At 47.7% G+C, this 23,634-nt stretch overlaps 1 protein-coding gene and 1 non-coding gene across 2 annotated transcripts in view; both read right to left on the bottom strand.

Annotated features, from left to right (window-relative positions):
* The window catches only part of LOC128338439 (ATP-dependent RNA helicase DDX19B), a 43,235-nt gene that overhangs the window by 15,343 nt on the left and 4,258 nt on the right, over positions 1–23,634 (bottom strand). The window contains exons 2-5 of the mRNA XM_053280876.1: positions 21,389–21,437; positions 18,046–18,099; positions 8,137–8,272; positions 92–184 (exon numbers count right to left, since the gene is read on the bottom strand). Of these exons, the coding sequence (XP_053136851.1) occupies positions 92–184; positions 8,137–8,272; positions 18,046–18,099; positions 21,389–21,437 (332 nt within the window). The remainder of the gene's footprint in view (positions 1–91; positions 185–8,136; positions 8,273–18,045; positions 18,100–21,388; positions 21,438–23,634) is intronic.
* Positions 9,460–9,599, bottom strand: LOC128338740 (small nucleolar RNA SNORA57). Its single transcript, XR_008312684.1, has one exon. It is a non-coding gene; the product is annotated as a small nucleolar RNA SNORA57 (small nucleolar RNA).

The following is a 23,634-nucleotide window of genomic DNA, read 5'->3' as shown; positions in this document are numbered from 1 at the left end:
CCAGAGGTTGCCAGTTCGAATCCCTGCTGGTATGTTTCCCAGGCTATGGGAAGTCTGAGGGCCCCCTCAAACAGCACATGCACCTACTTACGGCTCTGCCAGCATCATCGGCAAGGCGTTCTCCTGGATCTTGGAGGGCCTATTGAAGCCCATCGCGTAGACGCCCTGCAGGAGCTGCGGCTTCCTGGAAGAGAGAGAGAGAGAGAGAGAGAGAGAGAACCCAGAAAGGCTGTTGAATGAGGAGTGGACAGTGCAGGTAGTGGTTAGAGTGCTGGACTAAGGCCAGGAAGACCCGAGTTCAAATCCCCATTCAGCCATGATACTACACCGCTCTGGGCTCCTTGGAGGAAGAGCGGGATAGAAAATGTAAATCATAAAATAAAAATAAAATAAAATTTATAAAAAGGCACAGGCCCAGAGCGGGTTGTGCTGGGAGCAAGCCCGGCTCTTTAAGTGTGGGTCTGCCCCAAGCTTGTGTGAAGCAGGGAGAGCAAGGGGTGGCTGGATTTATTAAGAGCAGAGGGGGCATGCAGGCAGGGAGTCCTGAAGCCCTCCCCAGCATTTCATCCCAGTGCTGGAGCAGAACTGAGTGCTTTGTGTGGCCGGGGGGAGAAGGCAAGGGCAGATAAGCAATGGCCAAGATGAGGGTTTCCTCCCTCCATCATGTGCTTTCCCCAGGACTGGGCAAATGAAAGGGATGGGGCTGTAATAGGAACATAGGAAGCTGCCATATACTGAGTCCGACCCTTGGTTCGTCCAGCTCAGCATTGTCTGCACAGACTGGCAGCGGCTTCTCCAAGGTTGCAGGCAGGAATCTCTCCCAGCCCTCTCTTTGAGATGCTGCCAGGGAGGAAACTGGGAACCTAGATGCTCTTCCCAGAGCGGCTCCATCCCCTGAGGGGGAATAGCTTCCAGTGCTCACACTTCTAGTCTCCCTTTCATATGTAACCAGGGTGGACCCTGCTTAGCTAAGGGGCAAGTCATGCTGGCTGCCACCAGACCAGCTCTTCTCAGTGGCAAGCCTCTGCTTTGCATGCAGATGGTCCTGGCTATTATTCCTGGCAGCATCTCCAGGTAGGGCTGAGAGAGATGCCTGCCTGAAACCTTGGAGAGCTGCTGCCAGTCAGTGTTGACAATACTGAGCTGGATGGACCAAGGTCTGACTCCGTGTAAGGCAGCTTCCTATATTTCGATGTACTAATTCCTTAAAACAAAGTCGGGTTTCTTGAAGGGCACCTCCAGATAGGTCACCAGCGTCACTTTCCTTTGGGATGGGGCCGCAGGTCAGTGGCACAGCATCTGCTTTGTGTACAGAAGTTCTGGAAATCACTCCCTGGCAGCATCTCCAGGTCGGGCTGGGAGAGACTCCTGCCTGAAACCTCGGAGAAGCTGCTGCCAGTCAGTGTTGACAATACTGAGCTGGATGGACCAAGGGTCTGACTCAGTAGGCAGCAGCTCCCTCCTAAAGGGGTGGGACCATAGCTCAGTGGAAGAGCATCTGCGTTGCATGCAGAAGTTCACCGTTTCGGTCCCTGGCAGCATCTCCAGGTAGGGTTAGGAAAGACCCCGGCCTGAAACCCTGGAGAAGCTGCTGCCAGCCAGTGTTGACAATACTGAGCTGGACGGACCAATAGTCTGACTCGGTATTTGGGAGCTCCCGATGTTCCTGCACTTAAAACAGAGACGGGTCCGCCACGGCTGGGGCTCGTTTGAGCCGCAGAAGAGCCCGCTGAAAAGGTGAGCCGGGTATCGGTTCGGAAGCTGGGAGACCGACCGAGGCTCGTTTCGCCGACACGGTTGCCATGGAGACCCTCTCGCATCCCGAGAAACAGGGGCACTGCCATCGCTCGCTCTGCCTTTGATGCTTCGGCTCAACGCTTCGCTTCCCAGAATCATCGCCGGCCTCGTCTGTGGCGACAAAGGGCCACAGATTAAAACAAAGCCTCTCCGCGGAGAGGAAAGCGCCGGCCACGGGGGACGGTCTTTGGGGGAAGCAGCTGGAACACGGCACCGAAAGCAATTAAGGAGGGAATTTCACAGGCAGGCGGGAGGGAGCCTCCCTCCCTCCCTCCCCGGAAGCGCCATTTAATGATCAGAGGCAGACAAAGCATTCCTCGTGGCGGACAAAGAGGACACGGAAAACGGGGGGGGGGGAAGTATGGCAGGCCCATCAAAATGGGGGTCTGGCAGGAACGGGACAGCGGGGTGTGCCGAACCGGGGAGGGGGGAGTGATCCGGAAATCTGTGCCACGGTAGGAGAGAGGAGCGGGGCTCTTTTGATACAGATGTCGAGGATTAAGGACAACTGGGTTAGGAACACCGGAAGCTGCCTTCTACCGAGTCAGATCACTGGCCCCACTAGCTCAGTGCTGGCAACACAGGCTGGCAGCAGCATCTCCAAGGCTGCAGGCAGGAGTCTCTCTCAGCCCTATCTTGGAGATGCTGCCAGGGAGGGAACTTGGGACCTTCTGCGAGCAGAGCAGATGCTCTACGGCCCCAGCTCCAACGCCAGATATAGGAAGCTGCCTTCTACCAAGTCCGACTCTTGGTCCAGCTAGTTCAGGAATGTCGACACTGACCGGCAGCGGCTTCTCCAAGGTTGCAGGCAGGGGTGCCCCCTAACCCTACCTGGAGATGCTGCCAGGGATTGAACCGGGAACATAGGAAGCTGCTTCCTACTGAATCAGACCCTGGGTCCATCCAGCTCCCTATTTCCTTCCTGGCTCTCCAGATTTCAGGCAGGCGTCTTTCCCAACCCCACCTGGGGATGCTGATTGAACCGGCAGCCTTCTGCATGCAAAGCACTGAGCGGCCGCCCCACCTATCGCTCTTCTTCTTGTTCTTCTGTTGAAGACGACGACATCCAAGCGAGACAAATATAAAGTCCCGCATTTGGGTACCATCCGAGTCCCCTCTGACAGACATTCCCAGCTATTGTGGACTACAACTCCCAGAATCCCCCAGCAAAAGCCATTGCCGCTGGGGATTCTGGGAGCTGTAGTCCACAACATCTGGGACCCCTGTTAGAGGGGAGGGACGCTGGATACCATGCCCAGGTACAGGGCGGAGGAGACCCAGCTTGGCAGTGGTACATGGGGAAGGTACATTAGAGGAAAGCTGGTCTGGTGGCAGCAAGCATGACTTGTCCCCTTTGCTAAGCAGGGTCCACCCTGGTTGCATCTGAATGGGAGACTTGATGTGTGAGCACTGTCAGATATTCCCCTCAGGGGATGGAGCCACTCTGGGGAGAGCATAAGTTCCCTTGCTGGTTTCTCCAAGACAGGGCTGAGAGAGACTCCTGCCTGCAACTTTGGAGAAGCCGCTGCCAGTCTGTGTAGACAATACTGAGCTAGAGAGACCAAGGGTCTGACTCAGTATATGGCAGCTTCCTCTGTTCCTAAGAAGGGGCCCCGGTGTCGCGACGGACCACAAGTTGGACAGCAGCCAGCAGCGTGACGCAGCTGCTCCAAAGGCAAACGCAATTTGGGGCTGCATTAACGAGTCCTAAAGAGCAAAGTCTTTTTATTTTTAAAGGGGATGTTCCTAGAAAGGGGCATTTCCCCCTTCTCGCACCCCCCCCAGGAGCAAATACGCCTTCTCCGGTGGCTCCGATCGGCCGTCTTCAGCGATGCTCCCGCGTCCCTTTCTGCTCATCGAGGGCACCTGCCTCCCGCCCGTCAGAGTTTTAAATGCCGCCATCCTGACCTGGCGGTCTCTTCACGGCTCTGGCTGCCCCCCCCCGCCCGGTCCCCTTTGATATGCTCTGATTGGGCCGGTGTGCTGGCGCTGCTGCCAGGCAGAAGCCCGCGTGCGTCACGGCTGCGGCGGAGGGCAAAGGAAAGCAGGCTTTGTGTGGGGCCCCCCCGAGAGAAGCCGCTCAGAGCCACGGCTGGCCGCTCTCTGGGCTGCAAACGGAGTGCAGCTCACGTAAGAAGAGACGCAACCTTCACACATCTCGGAGGAGGCTGCTCGGCGCAGCTCACTGCGTTCCGGGGACCCCTAGAGAAGGACTAAAAATTAAGCCAGGAAAACTTTAATGGGGCCAGACAAAACTGCCGAGAGGCTTCGAGCGGCAAAGGGAGCGAGCCTTCCGGCGGCAGCAGAACGCGCCCTCGCGACCTGCTGCAGACGGGCTTGGTGCAGATGGCAGAACGGCTACCCGGCTTCGTGAGATGCTAGTCCTCATGGGGCGGCAGAGAAGCTTTGGGAGTGCATGGGTGTCCTTTGCCACACGGAAAGGTTGGGCAGACAGGGAGGAGAGCTGGTCTTGTGGGAGCAAGCATGAGTGGTCCCCTTTGCTAAGCAGGGTTTGCCCTGGTTGGCATTTGAATGGGAGACTAGAAGTGTAAGCACTGGAAGATATTTCCCCTCTTAGGGGATGGAGCTGCTCTGGGAAGAGCAGAAGGTTCCAAGTTCCCTCCCTGGCAGCATCTCCAAGATAGAGTTGAGAGAGACTCCTGCCTGCAACCTTGGAGAAGCCGCTGCCAGTCTGTGTAGAAAATATTGAGCTAGATGGACCACGGGTCTGACTCAGTATATGGCAGCTTCCTATGTCTTGGAAGAACCTTTCCTTCTCCATCCCAGTTCCTCCACTGATATTCCTGTTCCAAGGGGCTTGCCTCTGTGGGTCTCTTCCCCTCCTTTCCCCTCCCCACTGGCTCTTGGACCTAGCAGAATTTTTTTTACCCTACCTAGAATGAGAATGCGGCTGTAGCTCAGAGGAACAACATCGGCAACCCCTGGCGGCATCTCCAGGTCAGGCTGGGACAGACTCCTGCCTGTAACAACGCATAATCCACTTGTGGAATTCTCTGCCACAAGATGTGGTGACAGCCAACAACCTGGATGGCTTGAAGAGGGGTTTGGATAACTCCATGGAGGAGAGGTCTATTAAGGGCTACTACTCAGAGGGCTACAGGCCACCTCCAGCCTCAAAGGCAGGATGCCTCTGAGTCCCAGTTGCAGGGGAGCAACAGCAGGAGAGAGGGCATGCCCCTTTTAGCTCCTGCCTGTGGCTTCCAGCGGCATCTGGTGGGCCACTGTGTGAAGCAGGATGCTGGGCTAGATGGGCCTTCTTGGCCCTGATTCTTGGGCCTGATCCAGCAGGGCTGTTCTTATAACCTTGGAGAAGATGCTGCCAGTCAGTGTAGACATTCCTGAACTGACTGATTGATTAAGTGCTGTCAAGTCAGTGTCGACTCTTAGCGACCACACAGATTCTCTCCAGATTCCTGAACTAGATGGCCCTATATCCCTAACCCAATGATCCTTAATCCCTTTTTCTCTTCCTCTGCATCTTTACAAAGAGAGGCCCCATTCTCTCTCCTAACACGGCACAGATTTCCTGATCACTCCCCACTCCCTGGTTTTGCACTCCCAGGGATCACAGCTGCCCTATACCTGCCAGGGCCCCATTCTGATGAACCTGACACACATTCCCCCGTTTTCCATGCTCTGATTGTCAGCCATGCAAACTGGCAGGGGTCTGACTCAATATCAGACAGCTTCCTATGTTGGGTTTGGCCCAATATTCGGGCCTGTCCAGATCAGACTCATCTTGATTCTGCCTTTTAAGGGGTTAGCTATCCCACCCTGCAACTTTGCGCCTTCTGCAGATTTAATTGGTCGACAGAGCCGTGTGGTAAGCCACTCGGGACCACCCTCCAGGGAGCCATTAATGAGCATAGGCTGATTAAAACCTTTTGGGGTTCAAAAAACAATAGTTAGTGCTCAAAAGAACCCCAAATGAAAATCTTGATCTCATTTAATCAACCTTGCATAATCAATTATAACCCTTCATTAATTCCTATATATTGAATAGGAACATAGGAAGCTGCCATCTACTGAGTCAGACCCTTGGTCTATTTAGCTTAGCATTGTCTACACAGACTGGCAGCAGCTTCTCCAAGGTTACAGGCAGGAATCTCTCTCAGCTTTATCTAGGAGATGCCAGGGAGGAATTTGGGACCTTCTGCATGCAAGCAGGCAGGTGCTCTTCCCTGAGCGGCTCCATCCCCTAAGGGGAACATCTTACCGCGCTCACATGTAGTCTCCCATCCAAATGCAAACCAGATCAGACCTTGCTTAGCAAAGGGGACAATTCATGCTTGGTACCAAAAGACCAGCTCTCTACCTTAGAGTAACTAGCCGAACAGCAATATATAGGACAGAATAGCCGAAACACATCTGGCACATTGTGAAGAACTTTTAGACACCCTTCTAGAACAAATCAAATCAACCAATGGATTTTTGAGAAACATCTATGGAGTTGCATTACTGACATTATATTGACTTTGTTTCACATCGATGGGAAATCTCGGAAGAAATATCCATTTGGACTTTAAAAGAATATTACTATAGGACTGAATTTAAACACTTTTAGTGAAGGAAATTATTGTAATATATGATTATTTGTCAGGGTTTCATAGTGTCAACTATTATGGGTTACGAGGGGGATCAATATGTAGGAATTAATGAAGGGTTATAATTGTATGGAGCAAGTCTGATTAAATGAGATACTGCATGATTCAAGATTTAGGAACATAGGAAGCTGCCATATACTGAGTCAGACCCTTGGTCCATCCAGCTCAGTATTGTCTACCCAGACTGGCAGCGGCTTCTCCAAGGTTGCAGGCAGGAAGCTCTCCCAGCCCTATCTTGGAGATGCTGCCAGGGAGGGAACTGGGAACCTTCTGGTCTTCCCAGAGCGGCTCCATCCCCTGAGGGGAATATCTTTCAATGCTCACACTTCTAGTCTCCCTTTCATATGCAACCAGGGCAGACCCTGCTTAGCTATGGGGACAAGTCATGCTTACTACCACCAGACCAGCTCTCCTCTCCATATCTGTATATTAAGATTTTCATTTGGGGTTCTTTTGTGCACTAGCCATTAAGGAGCACCCACTGGGTATGGACAATGAGAAGCTGGAAAGGTGGGTTGAGATGCTGGGGGTGTGTGGAGCTCTAAGCAGTAGCCGCATGTGGGTTTTATAGCAAAAGCCTCGCCCTACGCAGGGAAAATCTCTGCAGCACAAGGCAAAAGAGCTAACTGTAGGTGTGTTTCGGCACACAAATCAGCTTATTTCTGGGGTTCTCAAACTCCAGCCCCCCGACTATGTTGGGCTATAACTCCCCGGGGATGGTGGGGTCCCGGGTTCGAGAAGTCCTGGAGAATTGAGTGCTTCCCTTTCCATTCTTTTTGGATTATGCCTCCTATTTGTTACTCCTATTTCTGCTGGCCAATGGCCGTAATAAAATTGATGAGACAGGATTCTGCCTCTTAGATTGCAAACCTAAAGCCGCCCGGAGCAGGAGAGTGTGGGACAGGTGGGTTATAAGTATTTTAAATAAATACATGAGCTCCAGGGCCTCCTCCATTAGGAGTCCAAGGTCATGTCTGTAATTGGATTCCCTGGGAAAGGGCTGGTTTCACTGATTTAGTGTATCCGTAATACTTGTAGATGGATGTAATTGTAAGTTATTGTAAGCTGTATTGCCGCTGCGCCCCACCCCACCCTTCCGTTTTTCCTTCCGTCTGCTTTCTGGTCTTCGGCCGTAGCTTATGTCATGTCAAATACATAAAACAAACTCTTTTGTTTGTTCTATGCCTTGAGGATAAAACTTTTTATTTTGTTTGTTTTATTTTGTTTGTTTTATTTTGTTTGATTGCCTTGAGGATCTTGGCAGAAAGGCAGTATTTTCTGGACCTTCTAGATTAAAAATCCGATTTTCCGCTTTCTACATTCAGAAATCTCCCCACCGAACCTTTGCAGGGGTACCATCCAGCATGCAACCCCACCCCACCCCACGATTCCAGACTGAAGTGGCAACTTCCAGACTCGCACACACACACAAAATTCTGGTCTAAGTGGTACAATCCAGAACTCTACCAGAATACCGCTCTAGCATTCAAGTGGGCTGTAGCCATGTTATATGGGGCCCCATTCCCCGCTTCCTGGAAACCGGACCCCACTGGTAAGGGGCGGAGCTTGAGGAGGGAGGGCTCCGCCCACTCCGCCTGCATTTCTCAACACGAGACAAGGAGAAGCAGGTAATGCAAGACAAGACTTCTCCCAGGGGGGCCCCAATAAAGCAAGACACTCCCCCCCAAAAAGCATAGCCAAGAGAGGCACTCACAGCCGCAGTTCTTCAAAAGACTTGACCGAGTAGAGGGGAGACGTGGGGTCCCTCTGCAGCACCTCCACTTGGTTTGTGTTGTCCACCAGGTTGCTGCGGATCAGCTTGTTCAACAGCGACTGGGCCGCTCGGTCCTCTGATGGGAGGCAGTTATTTTTTTTAAAAAACGTAGTTAGTTTTGTCGCTCGGCAGAGAAAAGGAAGAGCAAGCAGGAGACACACAGCATGAACTGCACAGCAAGGAAGCGGGAACGCTCGGACGTTCAGGTTGCCTCCTCCGGCCAAGGCTGGTCCGAGGACCAGACAAAACGACGCAGAGCAAGCCTGAGAGTTCTGCAGAATTCTTTGGCAGGTTGGATATTAAGCACTGAGCACCCCCACCACCACCCCCAAAAAAAGAGGAGGGGGGAAGGGAGGAGGGATAGATGGCCATTGGCAGCTTATTTTATTTATGTATTTATATCTTTATTTCTCAAATGTGTACACCGCCCCAAACCTTCGTCTCTCGGCGGTTAACAAGAACATAAAACCAGTTAAAACATGCCTAAAACCTAAAAAACAATTGAAACACTTTTAAAATCAAAACAGACGGAAACCCCAGAAATTTAAAAAGCTGGGAAAAGCTTGAGTGGAGAGCTGGGTTGTCAAGTGCTTTTGAAAAACTGCCAGAGATGGAGAGGATCGTATTTCAGTAGAGAGGGCATCCCACTTATGACGGTACAGTAGATTATACTGGCAGAACTAGACCTTAATCAATTAAAGACTACCGTGATTCTCTTCCTCCTGCACACTGCCAGAGAAAGGGGCAGAACAGAGTGACTCGGGGGTTCTCAAACTCCGGTCCCCGGATGATGTGGGCCTACAAATCCCATCAGTCCCAATGGGCTCTGATCACTGTGGCTAGGGATGATGGGAGTTGTAGTCCAACAACATCTGAGGACCCGAGTTTAAGCACTCGCCTTAAGAGAGTGCCTTCTTTGTCATGAACCTTGTCGCCTACTAAGATCACCTGGAGAGGTCCGGTTACGGTTGCCACCAGCACATTTGCTGGCAACCCGCGACGGGGCCTTTTCTGTGGCTGCCCCGAGGCTTTGGAATATGCTCCCTGTTGAAAAAAAGAGCATCTCCCTCTCTAAATTAGTTGATATACTGGCGACGCAATATGCATAATGGATCTACACCAAATTCTCTCCAGACCTTTTTATTGCAGAGATTCAAAGAAAGTTAATTTTCTTTAAAACGCAGAAATGAAGCACCCAAGCTCCGTCCCAGAGGGCTTTCCACTCTAGAAGAGGAGGAGGATGCAGATTTCTAATTATTATTTTTTTGTCCCAGTGCTTGAGGATAGAACCAGCAGATGGAAACGCCGCTGGCACCGAAGACAGAACACTGGTTCGCTTTTTCTTTACCTCCAGACATTACAGAACTAGGCACCAATCGCCCAGGCCTGCCAAGAAAAGGAGGCCGAACATGTTAACCTGCAGATCAGCAGACACAATTCTAGGAACAGAGGAAGCTGCCTTCTACTGAGTCAGACCACTGGTCCATCTAGCTCAGGATTGTCTACACTGACTGGCAGCGGCTTCTCCAAGGTTGCAGGCAGGAGTCTCTCTCAGCCCTATCTTGGAGATGCTGACAGGGTGGCAATCTTCGGCATGCAACTCCTACAATGGACTAGTGTCAGGCCATCCTAAAATGAAGAACAGGGAATGCCCACTGAAATGCACCCGTTCCTTCCGAATGGCCACGGTATGCATTGAATTTCCAAATGGCCATACCATGCAATCCTAGAGCCATTTGGAAGGAACCAGTGCATTTCAGTGGGCATTCCCCGCCGTCTGTTTATTATACACCCTGGAGTCTAGGTGATGCATGATGCATGGCGTCAGCCTAGTGGGCTAGGGACATCAGAAGCTGGCTTCTACCGAGCCAGGCCACTGCTCCACCAAGCTCAGTATTGTCTTCCCCAGAGCTTGGCCTTCCCGAAGGTTTTGGACTACAACTCCCATTATCCCCAACCACAGTAGCCAAGAGTCGGGGATGATGGAAGTTGTGGTCCAGCATCTGCAGGAGGGCTGAAGTTGAGCGGCCCTGGTCTACACTGACTGGCAGCACCTTCGCCAAGACTTCCCCTGCTAACTGAGCAAAGAGGCCCCTTTAAGAAGTGGTGATTCTCTTTATTTAGCAGGGGGAGAGCAACTGGCCCGCTCCATCCCCAGCACAGCATCCCTGCAGTGGCTGTTGCTGGGGTCTATCCTCTGTTTCTTTTTTGGACTGTGAGCCCTTTGGGGACAGGGAGCTATTTCATTTATGTCTATGTATACCACTTTGAGCCACCTAATGGCACAGTGGGGAAACGACTTGACTAGCAAGCCAGAGGTTGCCGGTTCGAATCCCCGCTGGTAGGTAGGAGACACCTATATTGGGCCGCAGTGATTGAAGAAGGTGCTGAAAGGCATCATCTCATACTGCGTGGGAGGAGGCAATGGTCAACCCCTCCTGTAGTCTACCAAAGAATACACCACTTTGGGAATTGTTGTTGAAAAGCCGTCTATACATATTCATCGTATTCGCATCGTATTCAGGCAGGAGTCTTTCTCAGCCCTGCCTGGAAATGCTGCCAGGGACTGAACCTGGAAACTTCCACAGGCAAAGAAGGGGCTTTGCCACTGAACCATGGCCCCATCCTCTAAGGGGAATCTCTTAAAGCAGACCGCGCCGACATGTAGTCACCCATCCAAATGCAGACCAAGGCAAACCCTGCTTAGCAAAGAGAACAATTCATGCTCAGGACGGCAAAAACAGCTCTCGATGAGTTTTGTATTCTCTCTCCGGGATGTGCCCGAACTGCGGTTTGAGCACTTTTAGGGAAGTTGTACTGGGAGCAGGTCCCTTCGTTTTTCTGCTCCCTCTCATTCAGAAGGAAGCAGTGCACAGCAGTGGGCATCCCGTCCTTCATTTTAGGGTGCCCATTGTAGGACTTGGAGGCAGAAGGTCCCGGGTTCCCTCCCTGGCAGCATCTCCAGATGAGGGCTGGGAAAGATTCCTGCCTGAATCCCCGGAGGAGCTGCTGCCAGTCAGTGTCTACAACATTGAGCTAGGTGGACCAATGATCTGACTCGGCAGAAGGCAGCTTCCTATGTGTGCGGCACTTGGGAATAGGAATATAGGAAGCAGCCATATACTGAGTCAGACCATTGGTCTATCTAGCTCAGTATTGTCTACACAGACTGGCAGCGGCTTCTCCCAGGTTGCAGGCAGGAATCTCTCTCTCAGCCCTCTCTTGGAGATGCTGCCAGGGAGGGGACTTGGAACCTTCTGCTCTTCCCAGAGCGGCTCCATCCCCTGAGGGGAATATCGCATAGTGCTCACACATCTAGTCTCCCTTTCATATGCAACCAGGGTGGACTCTGCTTAGTTAAGGGGGCTAGTCATGCTTGCTACCTCAAGACCAGCTCTCCTCTCCTAAAGTGGCCAGTGATCTGACTCAGTAGAAGGCACTTTCCCATGTTCCTCCTTCCAAATTGCCATGGAATGCTTTGCATTTCCGAAAGGTCACTTGGAAATTCCATGCATTTCTGTGGCACTTTGGAAGGAACCAGGGCTTTTTAGTGGGATTTTCCTGTCATTCATTTTAGTACATTCCCTCTAGACCATCTGCTTTGCATGCAGAAGGTTCCCAAGTTCCCTCCCTGGCAGCATCTCCAAGATAGGGCTGAGAGAGATTCCTGCTTGCAACCTTGGAGAAGCCGCTGCCAGTCTGTGAAGACAATACTGAGCTAGATAGTCAGTATTTATGGCAGCTTCCTGTGTTCCTATGTTTTCAACCAAAAGTTCCCAAAGCGATTTACATAGATATAAATTAATGAGGAAAGAGGAAGAAGGGAGGAAGATGAGACAGCTGAAGACTGAGATGCTCGCTGGCACATGGGGAGGAGAGCTGGTCTTGTGGCAGCAAGCATGAATTGTTCCCTTTGCTAAGCAGGGTCCCCCCTGGTTTGCATTTGAATGGGAGACTACATGTGTGAGCACCTGCCTGCTTGCATGCAGAAAGTTCGCAGTTCCCTCCCTGGCAGCATCTCCAAGATAGGGCTCAGAGAGACTCCTGCCTGCAAGCTTGGAGAAGCTGCTGCCAGTTTGTGAAGACAATACTGAGCTCGATGGACCAAGGGTCTGACTCAGTATATGGAAGCTCCCTATGTTCCTATGACCTATTTTGACATTGAGAAGGAAGAGACCGCTGAAGATTCAGATGCCCGCTGACACACGTATCTTTCCCACTTTATTTCACACAAATACCCCACTTTCTTTTCCTCCCCGGGAATCAACTGAAAGGACTGAAACAAGAGACTCCTAGGGCTGAGAAGATGATGGAGGTTTCTCAATCTCCCCAATCCAGCCACTGAGGTCACAATAAGGGAAAACCAAATCAAGGGAACTAAGCCCAAACAAGAGGGAGACCCAGACGGGCCCCAGCTCTGCTTATCAGCTCTCCTGAGGGACCTTGAAACAGAAGCTGGACTTTTGCTCTGACCAAGGAAGGCTGGTCTTAAGCACACAACAGCCGAGGAACAGGCTCCCTTAGGAGGTCCACTGATTCACCACTTGGTCCGTTTCCAGCTCCCGCCAGGCAAAGCACACAAAGGAGGTTTTCAGGTTTAGTTTTTCTGCTGTCCGCAGTTTCACTCATTACTTTATATATCGTATCGTTTTAAATGGATGAACTCTTTTAAAGCTCTCGTTCTCCATTGTCCAAGGGAGCAGTTAGTAGAAAAGCAATTTAGAAGCATTACCAAAAAAGATCCTGGGGGTGGGGTGGGTGGGATTAATATCTGAATATACAGAACACAAGTGCGTGAGAGATTTTAAAAAAAGAAAGCAGTTTCTAGGGGAAATCGCAATTAAAGGCTGAGGCAGAAGACCACCAAAATAATCCCAGCAGCAACGGGCGCCCTAGGTGCAATTCCAAAACACCTTGAAGAGCACCTCAATACCATAGGGGCCGTGGAAATTACCATCAGTCAATTACAAAAAGCAACTTTACTGGGAAAAGCTTACATTTTGCAACGATATTTATAACAGCAGCAGCAGCAGCAACAACAAGAATATTGACAATAAAACTCAGTCATCCCAAGTCCTTGGGAAGAACTCGATGTCTGGATGAAACAAAGTCAATAACATCTGTCTGACTGTGTGAATAAATAATAATAATAATAATAATAATAATAATAATAATAATAGACCCCCAGTGAGGCACTACCTTGGCGTGGTTGTGGGGCTTGCATGCTCTGAGGAAGGTGAGAGCTATGCCAGAGGTCCAACCATACTGGACAGGTCTCACCAGAGGAGCCAGACAAAGAGTGCCTCTCCCATCAACAATATGGTGAGATGTAACTTTAATAAATCTATACCGGATCGGTCGTCGCCCGGGTCAACAAGGACCGCGCCAGGTACTATAGTCCCTGGACATCTGGTGGCAAGTGGGCAACAGGACTCAGGATCTTCAGCTGAGCAACCAGAGCTGGAGGCTGCAAGGTTACTGGAAGAAACGTCGCTTAACCGAAAAAAATATACGAAAAATGCCAACAAGGAAATAATGATCTGCTATTACAAGTCTAGTCCAACTAGAAGAGGTTATTTAAAAAGAATGTACTAAATTTGGAAAGAGAAGCATCCAGATACAGAAATAACAGAACAAAGGCTAGCAGACCAGAGAAGATTCATAATAAGAAATAAAGTATTCACAGGAGTTGAGCTGGAAGAACTGCAAAGAGCAACACAGGCTCAAGATATGGAAGAAGAATTACCACCAACTGAAGCAGTTGCTCAGGCGCAGGTGGAGGAGGTGTTGGAAATCGAGGATGCCATTGTTGCTGAACTGTTTCAAAATCAAAACCAGGCAACCTCCCCTTTGCCTTCACCTCAAAAACCCAAATGCCGGTTAACAGAAAAGCAACAAAAACTAAAGCAAAAAATAACTGAACACATGAACCAAACAACCACCAGGGTTCGACTACCAGCTCTAAAAACACTTGCCAAAAAACAACTCGCTCAGGCATTAAAAGATGTCAATGCTGTACTTGCAGAGATAACAACCAAGAATTTGCAAGAAACAAACCTACTAATGTACAGTGCAGCAACAATAACAACACAAGAGCTCGGATATAAGATCAGTGGACCTGTAAAAAAAGAAAGCAGTACATCACCTAAATGGAAGATTAGATTAGAAAATAAAATCTCCAGGCTTAGATCAGATGCTAGTAAATTGAAAGATATGAAAGACAAGAAGCTGAAGAATGAAAACACCAAACAGTATCTGAACCGAAAATACCACCTAGATTCAAGGAAAATTAGAGAAGTCCTGGAAATAATAAAGCAGCAAATAACAGCAGTGTCAAAGAAGATTAGCAGGTATGAAGCCAGAATTACACAACACAGGCAGAATCTCCAATTCCAGTTGAATCAGAGACGTTTCTACCAAAGTATAGAAGGAGAAACTGCAAGAAACCTAGAAACACCAAATCAAGAAGAAACAGTGCAATTCTGGGGGAAATTATGGGACAATCCAATAGATTATAATAAGAAAGCAGGCTGGATGAAAGAGGTCAAAAAATGTAACCAACACATGCAAGATCTAATAACACCACCAGAATTAATAAGTGAAAGAGCAAAGAAAATTAAAAATTGGACTGCGCCAGGTGACGATGAACTGCATGGCTTTCGGCTTATACACCTAACAAGCCTTCATAAACAACTCTCAAAACAGTTCAATCACATTTGGCAAGGAGGTGATATTGAACAATGGCTAACAACTGGGAAAACTCATCTCATCATGAAAGACCCAGCAAAAGGTGCAGTTCCAAGTAATTATAGACCTATAACCTGCCTGCCAACCATGTTCAAATTATTAAGTGGAATAATAGCAAATGAAGTCATGCAACACTTATTAACTAACAAACAGCTTCCAGATGAACAGAAAGGAAATTGCCTGAACACCAGAGGCACAAAAGACCAGCTGCTGATTGACAAAATGATTTTAGAAAATTACAAGAGAAGAAAAACCAATCTAAGTGTTGCATGGATTGACTACAAGAAAGCCTTCGATTCATTGCCTCACACATGGATACTAAAATGTTTAGAAACAACTGGTGTCAGCAAAAACATTCAGATATTTATTTAAAAAAGCAATGAGCATGTGGAGTACACAGTTAACAATCAATGGCGAGACACTTGGACAGGTTAGCATTAGAAGAGGCATTTTCCAAGGGGACTCACTATCCCCTCTATTGTTTGTAATCGCCATGACCCCACTTTCACAAATACTAAACAAAACAGGCCTCAGATACCAAACATCTAAAGCATCAAGTAAAATCAACCATCTGCTATACATTGACGATCTGAAGTTGTATGGAAAGTCCCAGTCAGAAATCGAATCACTGCTAAACACTGTCCATATATTCAGTAGCGATATAGCAATGGGGTTTGGACTAGACAAGTGTGCTGCATTAATAATGAACAGAAGGAAAATAAGAAAAACAGAAGGAATAGAACTGCCCAATGGAAGCAACATCAAGAACCTGGAAGAGAAAGAACATTACAAATACTTGGGCATTCTCCAGGCTGATAACATCGCACACACTGAAGTTAAAAGAAAAATTGGAAGTGAATACATCAGGAGAGTTAGAAAAATCCTCAAGTCCAAACTCAATGGCGGGAACACCATACAAGCCATAAACACCTGGGCTATACCTGTTATCAGATACACTGCAGGAATAATAGACTGGACCCAGGCAGAGCTAGAGACTGTAAGACCAGGAAAATCATGACCATCAATCATGCTCTGCACCCCCGCAGTGATGTCGATAGGCTCTACCTCCCTCGCAGCTCAGGTGGAAGAGGAATGCTGCAAGTCCATCAAACAGTAGAGGAGGAGAAAAGAGGCCTTGAAGAATATATCAAGGACAGTGAAGGAGATGCACTTCAAATGGTCAAGAACGAGAAACTATTCAACACCAATGAAACAAAGCAGGCCTACAAGAAAGAACAAGTCAAGAACCGAGCAGAAAAATGGAGAAATAAGCCCCTGCATGGTCAATATTTGCACAATATAAGTGGAAAATCAGACATCACCAAGACCTGGCAATGGCTTAAGAATGGAAACTTGAAGAAAGAAACAGAGGGTTTAATACTGGCTGCGCAAGAACAGGCACTAAGAACAAATGCAATCAGAGCAAAAGTAGAATAGTCAACAACAAACAGCAAGTGCCGCCTTTGTAAAGAAGCAGATGAAACAGTGGACCACCTAATCAGCTGTTGTAAAAAGATTGCACAGACTGACTACAAACAAAGGCATGACAAGGTAGCAGGGATGATACACTGGAACATCTGCAAAAAATACAAGCTACCTGTAGCCAAGAATTGGTGGGACCATAACATTGAAAAAGTTGAAGAAAATGAAGATGTAAAAATATTATGGGACTTCCGACTACAAACAGACAAACATCTGCCACACAATTCACCAGATATCACTGTAGTCGAGAAGAAAGAAAAACAAGTCAAAATAATCGACATAGCAATACCAGGGGACAGCAGAATAGAAGAAAAAGAAATAGAAAAAATCACCAAATACAAAGATCTACGAATTGAAATTGAAAGGCTGTGGCAGAAGAAGACCAAAATAACCCCAGTGGTAATTGGCGCCCTGGGTGCAGTTCCAAAAGACCTTGAAGAGCACCTCAACACCATCAGGGCCACAGAAATCACCATCAGCCAATTACAAAAAGCAGCTTTACTGGGAACAGCCTATATTCTGCGACGATATCTATAACAACTGACAATAAAATTCAGCCATCCCAGGTCCTTGGGAAGGACTCGATGTCTGGATAAAACAAACCAGTCAATAACACCTGTGACTGTGTAAACAATAAATAATAATAGAAAACTTTGTTAGCTACCCCATAACAAGCTGTTCTCGGGGCAGCTCACAACACTCAAACATGAAATAAAAACACACAACACGTTAAATCATATCAGACCAAAAAGGTCTTCCCAAATCACTACTTAGCTGCTATTTAGCTGAGGGGTTTTAGAGGCATTTCCGCTCTGTGGTGTTAGCAGCTCCTAATTGTGGGACAGGCAGGTGTTTTGCAAAGTCGGGGGTACTTTTAGCCAATCGAGTTAAAACCTGGAACCTCTTTTCAGTATCAGAGCTCATTATCTGGAATAGACCACTTCAGGCAGTTTCTGAGGATGCACCCAGTGCGCCTTTCCCTAACTCAGGGTTCTCCTGGTCCCCAGATGTTGTTGGATTACAGCTCCCATCACCCCCACCCACAATGAATGATGGGACTTAGGAACAGAGGAAGCTGCCATATACTGAGTCAGACCATTGGTCTATCTAGCTCAGTATTGTCTTCACAGACTGGCAGCGGCTTCTCCAAGGTTGCAGGCAGGAGTCTCTCTCAGCCCTCTCTTGGAGATGCTGCCAGGGAGGGGACGTGGAACCTTCTGTATGCAGGTATGCAGATGCTCTTAGCAGAGTGGCCCATTTCCTAAGGGCCCCACATCCCTAGAGTGGCCCGACGCCTACAGTGCTCACACATGTAGTCTCCCATCCAAATGCAAACCAGGGCAGACCCTGCTCAGCAAAGGGGACCATCCATGCTTGCTACCGCCAGACCAGCTCTCCTCCCCAACAACATCAGGGGCCCAAATTCTGAAGCCCATTTTGTCTGTGGTTCTCTACCCCACAGTGGTGGGCCACTGTGTGAAACAGGATGCTGGACTAGATGGGCCTCCTTGGGCCTGATCCCGATCCCTGTTCTTAGGGTCACATGCCTGACCATAGAGCTATGCCCCCTCCCCGCCGCCAGCTCAGTGAGCACAAACATTAAAACCCCAAGAGGCTCACCTTTATCCTCCTCTTCAGTCTTCTCCGCATTATCATCCGTCTTGACAACAGCCCCTGTGTTGGGACAAGCAGCAATGAGAAACTGAACCTCTTTCAACCACTGAAACGAAACGCAACCATCTTGCTCAGAGCGGCCATGAACCGGCAATAAACAGAGTATCCCACGACCTCCCAGGACTTTCCGTTACAGACTTTAATGCTGCCACACTCTGGGCTGAAGCAGCCAAGTTGGAATTCGCTAGCGACATATATAGGAACATAGGAAGCTGCCATATACCTAGTCAGACCCTTGGTCCAGCTAGCTCACTATGGTCGACCCAGACTGGCAGCGGCTTCCCCATGGTTGCAGGCAGGAATCTCTCTCGGATTCAGGGAGGGAACGTGGAGCCTCAGATGCTCTACTCAGAGCGGCCCCACCCCGTACAGTGCTCATGCATGTGGTCTCCCATTCAAATGCAAACCAGGGCAGACCCTGCTTAGCAAAGGGGACAAGTCAAGCTTGCAACCACAAGACCAGCGCTAGCAAACAGGATCCTGTGGAACGCCAACTCAGGCTGGGGGTGGCTCTCAGCGATGTGCGGGAGAACATTTCCCACTATTATATTTGTCCATGGGGAAAAGAAGCATTCCGCCTCTAAAGGTGCATACTTTCCTGACATTCGTTAGTAACCCGTTGAGAGAGAAATGGCGCCAGAGAAATGGCTGCCTGACCCCTGATAACTGGGCAAAGGGGCACCTTTTACCGGGGTGATTCTCTTTATTTCACAGGGGGAGAGTAACTGGCCCTATCCATCCCCAGCACAGCATCCCTCCAGTGACTGTTGCTGGTGTCTATCTGATGTTTCTTTTTAGATTGTGAGCCCTTTGGGGACAGAGATCCATCTTATTTATTCATTATATCTCTGTGTAAACCTCCCTGAGCCATTTTTGGAAGGGCAGTATAGAAATCAAATGAATGAATGAATGAAGTTGGCCAAGAGAGGTTGAGGAAGCGGGCATGGGGGAGGCAGGTTGGCCCCACCCTTCATGCTGGCATGAGGCAGGGGTGGAGCTACAATAGGGCAGGCGGTTCCAGCATCCACCCCACTTGCCTCCCGCCTCTCCTACTGCTGTCCAAGGTCCTGACCTATTCAAGGCCTACGCCATGCTCCTCTTCCTTGGGGGACACCTCACTGCCCACCCCCAGGGTCGCACGGTGCTCCTGCAGCCCACTGCTGCTTCCCAGCTGCTCTCGAGGTTTTGACTGCCCTGAGGTGACCAGGAACGAGGGTGCACACGTAGTCTTCATTCCCATCTGCCACAGGGGTCCGAGCTGGTGGTAGCAAGCATGACTTGTCCCCTTAGCTAAGCAGGGTCCACCCTGGCTGCAGATGAATGAACACTGTAAGATATTCCCCTCAGGGAATACCCCTGCTAACCCGGCAAAGAGGCACCTTTTCACACGGCGATTCTCTTTTTATTTAGCAGGGGGGGAGCAACTGGCCCTATCCGTCCCCAGCACAGTATCTCCAGTGACTGCTGCTGGTGTCTATCTTAGGTTTCTTTTTAGAACGTGAGCTCTTTGCGGACAGGAGTCCATCTTATTTGTTTGTTATTTCTCTGTGTAAACCGCCCTGAGTCATTTCTGGAAGGGCAGTATAGAAATCGAATTATTATTATTATTATTATTATTATTAATAATAATAATAATAATAATAATAATTTTTCATCTCCCTGGTCCCCTCGTCCCTAAATAATAATAATAATTATTATTATTATTTAGGGACGAGGGGACCAGGGAGATGAAAAATTATTATTATTATTATTATTATTATTATTATTATTATTATTCATCCCCCTGGCCCCCTCGTCCCAAGCTCGTTGAGCCTCAATCAAAAGCCACTGCTGGATGCAGGAATGGCGCCCAATACAGCGCAGGAGGCTGCAGCAAGAAGGGGAAACCCTCCAAAGCCACACAGGTGCACTTTTAGATGGTTCAAGGGCTCAACCTTGAACTGAACCAGGCCCAGTCTCGGGGTGCCAGGGGCCATTAAATTTTGTTTTAAAAAGAGTTTGACTTACCACAGCCGAGAGCTTCGGTGGCCACGGTGTGTGTGTGTGCGCTGCTGCAACCACGGGGGGGTCATCTCTGGTGGCAACCATGGGGGGGGATCTCTGGTGGCTTCCCCTCCCCCCACGGGCCTCCCCAAGCCTCCACGGACTGCTTTAGGGCCATTTTGGCCCTGTTTGTGCACACAGCAGCCCCCAAATTGCCCCAGTGCACCCAACCTGGCCAAACCGGTCTGTGGAGACTCAGTGGGAGGGGGAGCCGCTGGAGAACACCCCCACGGCAGCACCCCCCGAGACCGCCGAAGCCCTCGGTGGCAGTAAGTCAAACCTTCCCCCCCCCCCCAATTCAATTTTTATTAATTTTAACAATAATCTTAATATTAACATTCACAACAGATAAACAGGTATGGACTTCCCGCTCACCCTCTTCATGAATCATTAGTTATAAAATTTACCCTTGCTATAATAATAATTCATAATATAAATTAAAACCTTACAAATACAATTTTAATCTACCCAAACTGCAATTATTACTAGATTTCAAACCCCGCTGTAAAATCCATAGTAGGAAAATAGTTCTTTAGATACAACAAGAATGGTTTCCAATCTTCTTTAAAGCATTCTAAATTTTGATCTCTTATCAATATTGTAAGTTTTGCCATCTCTGCATATTCCAAAATTTTTATCAGCCAATCTTCTTTTGAAGGCAGTTCATTGCTCTTCCATTTCTGTGCATATACGCACAGAAATATATGGTAAGTCAAACCTTTTAAAAACAAAATTTAATGGCACCTCCAAACTGGTTCAAATTTGAATCGGACCGGCCAACAGGTTTTGTGCACATCCCTAGGCTGCTGTAGCACTTTCCTCCACACTGAGGTGTCTGGACTAAAAGCCCTCTAAGATCCCTTCTTATCCTAAAATTCTACAACTATTCCTAGCTTTCCATCGTCTTTTAGCTCGGCTTCCACCCACCCCGCCATCACCATCCCGTGCAATAGGCACCCCATGAAGTGGACTCTGGTCCACAAAAGCTTATGCCCCAGTACAGCTTTCAGCCTTTAAGTACCACACGTTTCACCTCTTCTAGCTTCCCAGGCAGCTTTCTGGATCATCTCACATCTTGCCATTGTATTTACAAAACTGGCATTCTGTCTGTTAAATAGGAGGCGATGTTCATGGCGTCTTTTGCTCTGGGCACCGAATGAACGCAAGAGAAAACAGGAGTGCAGTTTTGGACACATAGCAGAATCCCAAAGGGCTGGATCAATCCAGTAATAACTGTTACACTCACCATTGGCGTCTGGCTTGGGTTTCTCCTCTTTGAGATGTAAGTTGCCCAACTAAAGAGGAACAGAGAGAGAAAACAGGCACACGAGCCAAATTATTCTTTATCAGGGTGGATAAAAATCAATGATTTAAAAAATAATAATCAAAAAAATCAGATTTTTAAAAAATTTAAATCAGATTTTTTTAATAAAATGCTTTTTGAGGGGGGAAATCTATCTCAAGATAGTTTGCTATTTAAGTTAGTTATTTGTTTATTTATGATCATTAGATCAAACAGCAATACAAACAGAATATACTCAATAAAGAGAAAACAGAAACAAAAACTAAAAGATTGTCACATACATAAAACCAAGAACCTTTGTCAGTAACTGGATGCTGTGCTCTAGCCTCTCTTAGTCTGGACAAAATATAACAGAATTTGGCAACCACCAAGGATATAGTTGGGTCCCTATCTTCTAATAAACATGTAAGTTTTCTATGTTTTCTATTTAAGATACATTATAGTAGAAAGGTATTCATCATGAAATAAGGATTAGTTTTTAATTATGTAGCATGAGGCTGTATATATGCAATGTTTGAATTTTTTGGTAAATGAACTCCATTAATCCATTCACAATGTCATGCTCTTCCAGAGGTTTTCTATAAGATTATTTGGGGCAATTTTTCTATCCAGAAGAGGACCAAAAATGAAACCTTCATCTGGTTGTAAATATTATACCAGCAAGAATGAGTCTTTATATAAAAAACCATGATTTAAATCTAGTCTCACTGACTAGTGATTTAAATGGTTATTTAAATCGATTTGATTTAAATCCAATCCACCCTGTTCTTTATTTTTATGTATCTATGAAAAATGTGCATAGCTGTTCAGCTTTAATGCATTTCAAGCTTTCAAAACAGATTTTAATTAAAAATATTTTATCCTCGTTCCCCATCCATGCAGACCCGAGGTGGAAAATGATACAGGCATAAAACACACAGATTTTATACATCATTACAAACATCACACCTATTAGCAAGATTCAGAAAAGCAGCAGCAAAACTGGACCCCAAGAAGGTGGCAAAATTCAGTTGCCACCAGTGTTCTCTCGAATTTCCTTCATCTGTGTGCGGAATGAATTTTGTTCTGGGCGGCAGTATCAAGGCAATGTGTGCGCATGCCTATTCAGAGTGGGACCGTCCTGATTCTATCTACATGGGATTAATATACAGCTGAGATTGTACAGCAGTGTTCCCTCTAACAGAGATTCCCAGATGTTGTTGACTACAATTCCCAGAATCCCCAGCCAAAGGCCACTGCAGCTGGGGAGTCTGGGAGTTGTAGTCAACAACATCTGGGAATCCCTGTTAGAGGGAACACTGCTGTGCAGTCTCAGTAATCCAGGACTTGACAAATCCCAGGCGTCAGGGAGCCATGGTGCTTAGAAATTTAACTGTGGTGCCCAGACGACATTCAGAGGTAGAGCTATTAAATAAAATATGTATTTGTCCCAGGCAGCCCTGTTTCTGTTATAGTATGTTACGGGTACAGAGGACAAAGAGATGCCCATTTAACTTTCTCCCTCCACAACTGTCCATCTCTAAGTCTGGTAAATTTGTCAAATGCCAATTGTCCAGCTCCTAAATTTGGAGGCTGGCTCCTAGACCCAAGGAGAATTTGTCAAGGCCTGCAGTAATCTTGACAGGAGCTCTATTCTCCTAGAATAAACAGGTAAATCGGTTTGCTAACATTCCTTGTCAAACTCTCCTCCACAAAGTCGTATTCTCCTAGTAATCTCTCTCTGCATCTCTAGTTTATTTACAAATACAAAAAGCAATAAGCACATTTCCCACAAGCTCCAAATTGATTAAACTAAATTTATAGACCACTTTATATCTAAACAGGATGTCAAAGTGGTTTACAGCACAATTAACAACAGCCGATAAAAACTCCAAGGTCAAGAGTTTGACTTTGAACTGAAGCACAAGAAATCAAACACCTATGAAGGACCTAATTGGCTTGTAAAATGCCAGAAGGCACAGAGCCAAATGCACAGGCTTTAAAGGGTGTTTCAAAGCTCTGGAGTAGCAACCAAAAAGGCCCCGTTTCTCATGGAGGGTTAAAAACAGGTTCTTAAACTTGGGTTCCTAGCTTTATTTATTTTTTATTTCTCAAAGTAGACTGCCCCAAACTTCCATCTTTGAGCGGTTTATGACATTAAAATAGGTTAAAACGAAAATGAAAACCTAAAAGCAATTTAAAACCACAAT

This window comes from Hemicordylus capensis, chromosome 16, assembly GCF_027244095.1.
Source record: "Hemicordylus capensis ecotype Gifberg chromosome 16, rHemCap1.1.pri, whole genome shotgun sequence".
Classification (NCBI taxonomy): Eukaryota; Metazoa; Chordata; class Lepidosauria; order Squamata; family Cordylidae; genus Hemicordylus; species Hemicordylus capensis.
Note: the sequence above shows the minus strand (reverse complement) of the source record. Positions and strands in the feature narration are given on the sequence as shown.